Here is a 10,909-nt window from a genome sequence, read left to right as displayed (position 1 = left end):
AAAAATTTAAATTCCTCCTAGAGTTGTGAATAAGTATGTATTCATTCTTCACAGAAACACTTCATCTTTCCAGTCTCTGTCCCAGAGAAATCAAACTGCATTGAAATTCAGGCAGTGATGGTAGAAAGTTGATAAAGGGTTTCATAAATGTGTCTCAGAATTCTTTTTCTCTTCAGTGACAAAATTAACTACATGGCACCGAAAAGATGTTGGGGCCCATAAACATTATGTTCCTCTATACTTGCCTGTGTTGATGCAGTCTCAGGGAATAAAAACGATGGAAACATTAAATTATGTCAACACTTTTCTATAAACAATATGACACAGAATTGGTGACTGAGCCAATCGCACGGAGTAAGAATTATCATTCAAATGGGTCCCATATTTTAGAACTGATCCTAATCATTACACTGAATATTTTTCAAAGTATCAACTACCGAACACATTATAGGAAAATCATGAGAAAGTATAACTAGAAATAGAATTTACAAAATTGCTTAGGCAGCACATGAAAAAATATCACACATGGAAATTTCAGGAAAGCTCTCTTCTACTTGACTGATTGACTATACATGTACAGTAGCTAACATGTATTTCAAAGTCATTTTCATTTTGACCATACATAACTGATGTTCAAGAATTTCTTGTTCTCAAAGTCATAAAAACAAACGAGGCAGGACACTGTTATTAATGTCCACTTATGAGGTTTGGCTTTATTTAAAAAGTGTATAAACATGCATTTTTCTCCTTTAAAACTTTTTCTTTGCAATTTACTCATTCAAAATGGCTCAAACATATTTTAGTTGGTTGCCAATTTCTGAGAATGTACCATAAATTATTTATTCCAGTAAATCTACTTACTGTGAACTGAACATACTCTGAGCACTGCTTTTTAAGCACTTACAATTTGGCTATGCATTTGGTGGCATAAACTTCACTTCTTAACCAAATAAAACAAAAAATTGTATATCGACTGCGTTATTTTTAAAAAGTCATGAATTTAAATGATGCAGCTCTATCCTCTAGTGTGTACTGTACATGTATTAGAAAGATGAAACAAGATATTACAATAGGGTTTTTGTGTTTGGAAGCAGCCTGAGTATGTCCTAATAATAAATTGCCTGTTTAACTATTTGCTAGAGATTCTAGACTTCATTTTGTTTGTTTCCTTGGGGAACTTCATATTATATTCTGACTTAATGAGTTAGAGAGATTAATTATGGTAATTCAGAAAATGCTTTCTTAAAAAACTGTAATATAAATACAGCTCTTGTGGAACACCTTAATTTGCTTTTGCTTGTTGTAATTCTCAAATGGGTCAATTACAAGTAGAGTTGAATTTAAATATAACTTTCTTTTTTTTTTAGCAAGTTTAGTACATCTTTGCTACCTGTATATTCGAATGCCTATTCAAGCTTAAGACTTAAACTTCCTTCTTTTGACCCTTGCCTCTGTCAACAGAAAAAGCCACCTTTCTGCTTTTTTTAATTGACTCAGTCCCTGATGTTCAAAGAAGACTTTGCCAACACCACTGTTTTTTTGCATCTTCCTATTTCTACACCCCAACAGAAAACCAACTAATGTGATTGGTTACAACCAGCATTATCCAACCTAGCTTACAGTACAGAAACTCCCTTCACATTCAGTCTTATTCTTCATGTCACGAGGAGTAGAGATTTGTGCTTATCACCAAATAAAATTGCAGTGCAAAATTTAAACATAAAAGTTACACAATTAAAAGTTAATATATGGCACCACAGCCTATTAATTCACATATAGTACAACAGACCAATAAAAACAGACAATAATATGAACAGAGCTAAAAAGAGTGAGCTTGCATAGCAATGCACAAAAGAAATTATATACAGAGGAAAATCCTTTTCTTCCTGGAGGGAGAGTTTTGTTTTCTTTCTTTTTTATATACTCCTGACAAGAAAGAGTTAAGGTGGGTGGTGTACTTAAGAGAAGAACACAAGTAAAATATCTGTGGGATATGTGTGGCTGTGTGTCTTTACATTGCATTTACAGTTCTTTTATTAGTACATAAATAAAGAAATTGTTCATTGCACTGTTTAGTGTCATCACTTCCATGAGTTCAGACCTGATGGTCCTTCAGAGCAGCTTTGCACGACTCCTCTCAGTTACTCTATAAAGAGATTTAAAAAAAAAATCAGAAGATTGCATTTAAATTTAGTATTCTTTTATCCTGAACAGCATAACAAAAAAGCAAAGCAAACAGATAAGAAATGAAGATAACATCATCAAATAGTTTTTGTGAGTTTTTGACTTTAAGAAATTTTACTTACTAGGAAAAAAATTAAATGTTGAAGGAAGAGAAAGAAAAAGAAACATTGTAGAATTTGGAGATTTTAAATCTAAGTAGAGATATTTTAGCACTTTTTATGAGTCTACAATTACTCCAAAATAAAAGTGAAAGAAAAATCCAAGTCATATGAATCAAATTAAAAATTATAAACATATCTTAATAATAATCAGATTAGTAACAGACAACAATAATGAATAACTGCCATCAACAAAGAACTTCAAGGGTTTGAAAGTACTTTTACTTTTCATTATCTCATGACATCCCCTCGTCTGGGATGTGAGCATAATAGTCACATGATTTTTTAGATAAGGAAATAGAATAAGGAGTAGATATTTCTCTTCTTACATATTCTGTAAGTGGTTGAGTAAACTGGAACCCAGGGCTGTTTCTTCAGCAGTGTTTTTAAACTAAGTTCAAAGGAGCAGCTGAAAATACTCAGGAGGTATAATTCAGACAAGAGATAGCGAAATTGGTAACATTCATGATGAAACTGACAGAGTTCAATGCTTTTTACTGTGAATACTGTGACATCCTATCTTTCTCTATAACCTAGTATTTTACATTTAGAAAACAGATTAGTTATACTAACTACCAATGCCAATTCTTTATTTAAAAAGAGGGATCAACAAGATATATTATTGTAATCAAAGTATTGCAAATTAACTAAAACCAAAAATTAACTTCGAAGGTTGACTACCTAAATCTAAGAAATAAATAAATGAAGAGCTACTAGGGAATGAGGAATTACCAAGGAGATTCTTCAAAACTACCTTAAGGCCATTATGTTTCCTTTTCTTTATCATGCTCAGTTAAAAAGACAAAGAAAACTACAAACTGGACTATATTTAGTTAACTTAATAGTAATGAAATATTATGACTAATTGCCTAAATTAATACAAGTTTTGAATAGTATAAATCAAACTTGAAATAGAAGAAATGTTTATTTTATTAACTGCCATAAACAGCAGTGGTCTAAGTTACAACCAAATCTGCTCAAAATTATAATTGACTTTTTTTCTTATAGTAAATGAAATGTTCTTCTATTCTGAAATTTGTTTGTTGTGGTAATGCTTCAGGACATGCTACTCCAAAACATGGCACCTTGGCACTGCATATCTTAAAGGGAAGGAGTTCAAGAAAACAGTAGAAGCACAAGTTCACTCTGAGCTCCCTACCCTCCTCACCCTTCTTCCCTGAAACAGGTTATAGTAACTCCCAGGTGAAAAGGTACCTCCCTGTACCAGAGGAGAGAGATATTCCCCACCAGAGACAGGGACTTTGGGACCCAGGAATCTGCACAAACCAACCTTGTTAAATGAACCTTATCTTCCTAGTTACTTCTTCACCATTTACTACCCTCAGTCCAAAACCTTGTCTTGTCAATTCTTCACAAATGTATTGTTTCTTGGTCTAAAAATATACAAGCTTATAGACAAGCATGTAGACAAATATACAAGTATATTCTACTCTGGTCATTTCTTTGGATCTTCATTAAGTTTTGACGGCTCCCATGTACATGTAAAAATTCAATAAAGTTTGTCTACTTTTTTCCTATGAATCTGATTTTATCAGTTTAATTTTTTGGACCTAGCCAGGGACTCTACAAGGGTTGAGGAAACTTTTTCTTCCCCTTCATTTTTAACCCAACATATTTTCTGAAACTTCATGGTCTTTTACATGTCCTAAAGCACTTACATAATTCACCTGTAAACTGTCCTTGACTGTTTGAGCCCATATAGCCTATATCAAGAAGGTCGCTGGCATTGCGCTGGTGGCTTCCCCTCAAGGCCTCAGCTTTCCTTGGACCAGTGGATCCTTTAGAAGAAGCTGTTCCTGATGAGCTGTGACCTCCTGGAGATGGGAAACTGGGCTTGCTGTAGGGGACCAACGTCTCCTCTGGAAAGAGGAACACAAAGAGTGAATTTGAGTAACAACAAGGGGCAACACATTTAAATATTAAGCTCAAGATGGGCTATTTTATCATTTCACTATCAAGTAAAATTCAAAATAAGATGTTTAATAAGGCCAGTTACCATGTGCAAGCAACATTTCCTATAATAGGAACTGAAGCAGGATTAAATTAAAAGATTAACTTGGGATACAAATTCAATGTTACATATCATTTACAAAAGTTAAATTCATTATAAAAGACAGCTGCATACCATGAACCATAATGTTTAACAAAAGTATTTCTGAGAATGATTTCTGGAGTTCAGTGGGGCTCAAATTTAATTTTTCCATTAAGAGTGAAGGAACATGGTTTGCGTTTTAGTTTGAATTGCGAACATTTTCTCAATTTAGATAAAGAAGTATATATTAGTCAATAAAATAAGCTTCTTAAATTTCTGTTGTTTCTTGATATAGAAACATACTATTTGAGTGATTATGTATATCCTTAAAAGAAAAAGACAAACTCATTTATTTTAATAAATAACATGTCACTATTCTTTTTCTGTGTACCGTCTCTCTACAAATAACTGAGGGTGTGTATTCCTAAATACTTAATACTTTGTAACAATATCTATTTTTCTTTCTCTTTATTTCTTTCTTCCTTTTTCTTCTTCTGTACCTCCTTTGTTTTTTCTTTGTAGGTATGGGCTATCATTATTGGATTCAATGACCATTTCCCTCCTTAGATAGTCTTCATGAAATGAAAAGGATCACATGTCCTTTCTCTCACAGCTTCAATGGTGCAAACTTCCTAAGTGTTTCACTAAATCTAGGTATTACAATTGTAATATGCTGGCTCTTGCATAAATTATATTTTCTAAACCTTGAGCTCCAAGTTGTGACATTATATAATTATTGAAAATGCATGAGTAGAGGGTATATGTAGAAAAAATTGAGTCCAAATTAAACTCTCTCAAACATTGTTGCATTTGTATGTCTTGATACTCAACGAATCCTGAAGAAATGCTCTAGAAAATGCATTTCTATACAGATTCAATGACCCCCTCACTCACCCAAAAAAAAATCCAACCACAAACCATGACATTTATTTTGTGACATTTCTAGGAATCTTGATTTGTAAACAAGAGCATTTCCCATTGAAGTGTTAACAACCAACTAAAATTAATCAGTTGGAGAAAGAGCAGGTCCAGTTTAACCTTTTGTAACATGGGGTTTCTGTGATTGGGTATTTATCTGCACCTTTGTTACTTCAATTAATGCAACTATTTAACTGAAGCAAGTGCTCCGTTCAAAATGACTACTTACTTCAGTCAAAATGAAACTGGTCAAAGGCAGAGATTAAACTGACACTAAAGATGAAACTGAGTGGACTGAAAAGTACTTGCTAATGAAAGGCAAAAAAATCAGATTGTTTCCTGAGCACTACAGATGAAGTTTGGAAGTCTCTTGGGCTCAAAGACCCTATGCAGAGGTTAACTGGAGCAACAATCCCCTTTGCAATTAGCCTTAAGACGTGTGTTGATGAGCTCCATTGAGGAGTTCCAGCTTCAGTTAATGATTTAAGACAAATGCATTTCAGATGCCCTTAAACAAGTGCCATTTCGAAAATACCTGGTAGAAAAAGAAAAAAAACAAAAATATAGTAAAAGTCCACACTTTCTTGGGACTGTGCAGAACACACCTGGTCCAACACCTTGTTTGTGTAGGGCTTTCCATATATCTTCTTGGTGTTCTGTGGAGTTTATCCATTCCTGAGTTTGTCGCTGCCACTCTAGGCACGTTCTAGCTGGACAATCCAATGAGCTCTTTGTGTCTTCTAAGTTGGAAGCTTGTTGTCTCTCCAGAGAGCTTCCTTTTCTCTCTGTTGAATTTTCCACGTTACCAGCATGCTGACTCGGGCCTATTTGCTGCCTTAAACCCTGACCTGGAGGGGGATCTGGTGGTGGTGGAAGATCTAAAAATTTTGAATAATGTTGAGAATGGACTAAAATTTAATGAAAAATACAGGTTTTAATTCAAGATGAAGAAAAAATCCTTGTCCTCTTAAATGTATCACCCATGCAAAAGAAATTTTTGGGAGAAAGTCATAATATATATCCAATATGCATATTATTGATCTCTTCCTATCATTTGATCACAGGGTCTTTGAAATAAAATCAACTGGTTTTATCCACCACATGTGGAAAGTGTTTTCAGTTGCACATTTGCAATTGTGTAAATTGCAGTTTATGGTTTCTTTACATTTAATGCATTGTCTACCCCCGTCTCCCCAAAGTAGAAATACTATGACTCAAATGACTAGAAATTCTAGCAGCTGTGTTAATAAAGGGTCCTAGTGAGAATAAAACCTGCCCTGACAATCTCCACAGGAAATGTTGCCCTTGGGAAATTAGGAACTCTACGCCTTATCATATCCAACATATGACTGCCTTTACCCATGTATGTGGTACATTTAGCAACAAAGTGTTAAGCTAATATTTATTGAATGCAATTAAAATTCTGCCTGACAACCAATTCTGGCTGTTCGTTTCATGAGTTAGCTAATGACTTACAACTAATACATTATAATCTTTGAATGTATTAATTTTAATAAGTAATAACCAATGTTCAGAGTACAGATAGAATATGCTTCTTGGTGCTACAGTAGACAATGCATCATGATGTCTGAGATATAGTGGAATAGATAATTTTTCAGAAAAGTTCAGTAAGTTAAATATCAGATATGAAAAAATTAAAAGTTCAATTATTCAGCTAATTTTTCATTTTCCTTTTATTAGCTCTTCAGATCATGACAGCTTTATATTTTGAATGTTTTCAATTGTAAAATAATGATTTCTTCCTTCACATTTCTTTAAGTATTATACTATTTTTTGTATATTGCTCATATTATTCTACCAGTTCTGAAATTTCTTTGCTGAAGGTTTTGGAATCTTCTAACCATTCTAAGTCTCTTTTTGGATTATTTTCTTCTAATTTTTCTGGTATGTTATTGCATACTTCTTTGTTCATCCTCAGAATATCAATATTTATATTATTTATTCATAAAGATAAAATATCCATATAATTTACATATTTATATGATTAATAGAGGCCCCTGCATATAACATAGGTAATTATTTCCCATGCCATTTTTGCAATTGTACTCTTGTTTCAAATAATACTATGAAATTTAAAGGGAAACATAAATTCCTTGTGTCCAGTCATAGCTTCTATAAGGAAGGCTAAGCTGCTCCTTTCAAAGACTTTCTTAGGAAGCTTTATCATTTCTTAATGAGCAAAATGATACCATCCTCCACTGAGTTAACAGTGATAATCTGCCCAGCATCTGCTTTGGGAGTTGGAGCGGCATTCCCAGTTCTTATGCATGCCCTTTTGTTAGATTATGAATTACTAATTATTGAAAGGAATAGGGTTTCTGTCTGGGAGAATAAAGTTGTATTTGGAACATTTCTTTCAAAATGAAGAGCCAAACCAATATTGAGACATCTGTTGAGTAATCTACCGATGAGTTTGGTGTTTCCTTTATGGTCAATCTTGACTTCCTTCAGTATGTATTATTAAAAATATAAAGTAATTATTTCATTTGAGTTATTGGAGGTATCACTGCCTCCATAGGCAGGTACCACTGTCTCCAATAGGGGGCAGATATTATATTTGCTTCCAAAACAACATACCTTACCATTAATTTTTATTCTCCATCAGAGCAGCTTAATTTTTAAAATGGCCAAAATTGCATCTGCTGATGCTAGCTAAAATTTTGATTACTATTTAATTTAACCAAAATTATATGGCTACATAATTAAGTAATATTCTTAGAGTTGTATATTCTAAGAAGGAAGAACATTGCATGCATATTGAAACGAACAAATTAGAAAAACGATGGGGTTAAGAATGGCTGTGGAAAAAAAAAAGTATGTAATCAAATATGCTTACTTAAATTAAATTTATTATTCATTTCCATGTTGATTCATTTCAACTAAATCAATTCACTAGAGTCCTTTACTAGCTGACTGAAGATTTGTTTTTGGCAGACACACAGCAGTCGGGTGAAATATGTGCCAACATTATCTCCATTTTTTTAGATAAGAAAATCAAAGAAATCACTCTCCAGCCTGGATCTCTCCTTTCATGAACTCCAGACCCATAAGTAAATCAATACTGAGAGTTCAACCTAGATGTTAGAAAGCATCTCAAATTTCATATCAAATGTACCAATTTGAGGTCCTGCACTTAGAAAATATGCTTCCTCTGTAGTGTTCCTCATCTCCATTAGTAGCAATTCCTTTCCACAAGTCAGCCAAAACTTATTTTAGAGTAATCTTTGACTTCCCTGCTTTAGAGCCTGTATTAACTTAACTAACAAATCATATGGGCTCTACCTCCCAACTATACCCAGAATTCAACCTCTTCCATCACTTCTGCTGATTCTACCTTGGTATATGAATCTCTAAGGTCTATTCCCCGTGTTACTTCTACAATCTCCCATATGGTTTCCATGTTGCCACCTAGAAGCACAGTCTGTCTCAACATAACAAGAGAGTGCTTTTTTGTTTTGTTTTGTTTTTACAAAATCATAATACGTCACTCCTCTACTTTAAACATGCATATGAGCACACTCACACATACGTGCACACACACAACACACCTTCAGTGGTTTCCTTTCAAAGTAAGATCCAATGTTCTTATAAAAGCCAAAAGGTCCTAAAAATGCTGGCCCTTCCTTGCTAACTTGTCGGACTTCATATTCTATTGTGTTGCTCTCTGCTTTTGTCACATGATTCTTTGTACTTTTTCATCAAATAAGCTTCAGGTGTCCAGTTGCTGTTCTCAATTCCTGGAATGACTTCTCCTCAGATATCAGCATTGTTCTTTCCTTTATGAGCTCCTAGTCTTTTCTCAAATGTCATCTTCTTGGTGAGGCCCCTCCTGAGCACTCTACTTAAAAAATACCTCTCTCCAACGATATTCCTCAATTTCTTTCCTATGTTTTTTTCTCCATGGCATGTACCATCATCTTGTATGTTTCATTTTTCACTTATATATTTATATTGGTCTTTATCTGTCTTCCCCTACTAGAACGTAAACTCCAGAAGGGGAGGGGATTTTGTCACTTTGGTTCCCATTGCCTATCATTTGATATGTGTTTAATAACATTTGAATAAATAGATTAATGAATAAAACAAACTGGCTAAATGGTCAAAGGTAGTCTTTGGCCAACCTGGGAAAAAGCCACTTCTCCAATTAGCATGTTAAAAATGAGGTGAGGACAATGTAGAAGGAGATGATCTAGGGAAAAAAATGTCGATGGATAAAGAACTACCTTCTCTCCCTTCTTTGTTCAATGTATTGGCTTTAAAGGGTATTTTTTGGCAATGCAAATGGACTAGAAGATTTAGATTAAGCAATCCCTATTTAGGAGAGACTTTATCCAAGGGACAAGAACATTCTTCATGTGTGGATGGGTTTTTACGTGAGCCTGTGGGACAGAGCCTGATGCTTCTACCATTTCCAGCTTCTCTTATTGACTATAAGAAATATTACATTCTCAACCCAGTAACTCATTTGATGCCCTGTGACAGCGTTCTTGCTAACAAAATAAGAGAAGTGATATGTGCCACTGCAGGCCTGTCCATAGAGCCTCCCAAGTGATCCACCATGTTCTCTCTTTCCCTCACTCAGAAACCATAAATAAAGGTACCATTCTGAAAACAGTGGTGTCCCAATAATGAAGAAGCATCATTCTTGCATTACTACTGAGAGGAGAGGCATTGACCTTTATACATCATTGTTTTATTGAGAAGTAAACTCTTACTGTGCTAAGCCACTGAGGGATAGAAGTAGTTTGGTATAGCAACTAGCAATAATTCCCCTGATTAATATACATAAAAAGCACTATTGTAAAATCTACAATGCAAAAGATTTAGTGTAAAATGCCTGTATACTAAGTGCTACTAAACAGCAACCTTCCCAAAAAGAACAGTTCGATTCACATACAAATAATAACGTTATTATTAATGCATGACTTCCTACCATATAAGTGCTATGACATATGCATTTGCTATAAAATAACAATATTCTTAAGAATAATATGTACAGTGCCATCCAAAATAAATGTCCTTGTATCATAACTAAAATGTCTTTGGATCAAACACTTGGTAAGGCATGTGAACCAAAATTTCCTTTGCCATTTTACTACTTCCAAAATATATCTACTAATAATACAAAACTCCTTTTTTTAAATGCTGTAAAATTTGAAAAGTTAGGAACATATTTTTTTTAAAGATAAGAACTACATTGATCATGTTTTAACTAGGAGGTAGTTTTCTTTAACCAATCATTCTGAATAAGCATGCAAAAAAAGTGTTTTAGGAAAAAAAATCTCCCTATTTTGTTGATTTATATTACATAACTTCCACATATTGTGGATTTAATCTTCAAACATTTCAGAAAACCCCTTGAAAAACACACACCTGTAAGTTTTTTCTCTTTTCATGATATTCATCGTAGGGAAATTGCACAGAATTATTAATTTTGAGATTCATAACTAGTTATCAGTGAAAGTAGTCCTTTTTATTTAGAGGCAGTGAGATCAACACTACAGGCTGCTTTAAGTGCTCAACTAATCTGCAGGTCCTCTGAGGCAGAAAGGCAGCGGTGAACATCTTTGCTCAC

General features: G+C 33.9%; 1 protein-coding gene across 6 annotated transcripts in view; it reads right to left on the bottom strand.

Annotated features, from left to right (window-relative positions):
• Nucleotides 1-693: 693 nt before the first annotated feature.
• Nucleotides 694-10,909, bottom strand: part of ROBO2 (roundabout guidance receptor 2) — a 662,153-nt gene continuing 651,937 nt past the window's right edge. For 5 of the 6 annotated variants that reach the window (XM_036881516.2, XM_057501770.1, XM_057501777.1 and 2 more), the window contains 2 exons: nt 4,022-4,222; nt 694-2,146 (listed from right to left, as the gene is read on the bottom strand). In XM_036881516.2, the coding sequence (XP_036737411.1) occupies nt 2,145-2,146; nt 4,022-4,222 (203 nt within the window). In that variant the 3' untranslated portion in view covers nt 694-2,144. The remainder of the gene's footprint in view (nt 2,147-4,021; nt 4,223-10,909) is intronic. The other variant, XM_057501769.1, reaches the window with a different exon arrangement.

This window comes from Manis pentadactyla, chromosome 1 (assembly GCF_030020395.1).
Source record: "Manis pentadactyla isolate mManPen7 chromosome 1, mManPen7.hap1, whole genome shotgun sequence".
NCBI classification, from domain to species: domain Eukaryota; kingdom Metazoa; phylum Chordata; class Mammalia; order Pholidota; family Manidae; genus Manis; species Manis pentadactyla.
This window is presented reverse-complemented; position numbering and strand designations above follow the sequence as displayed.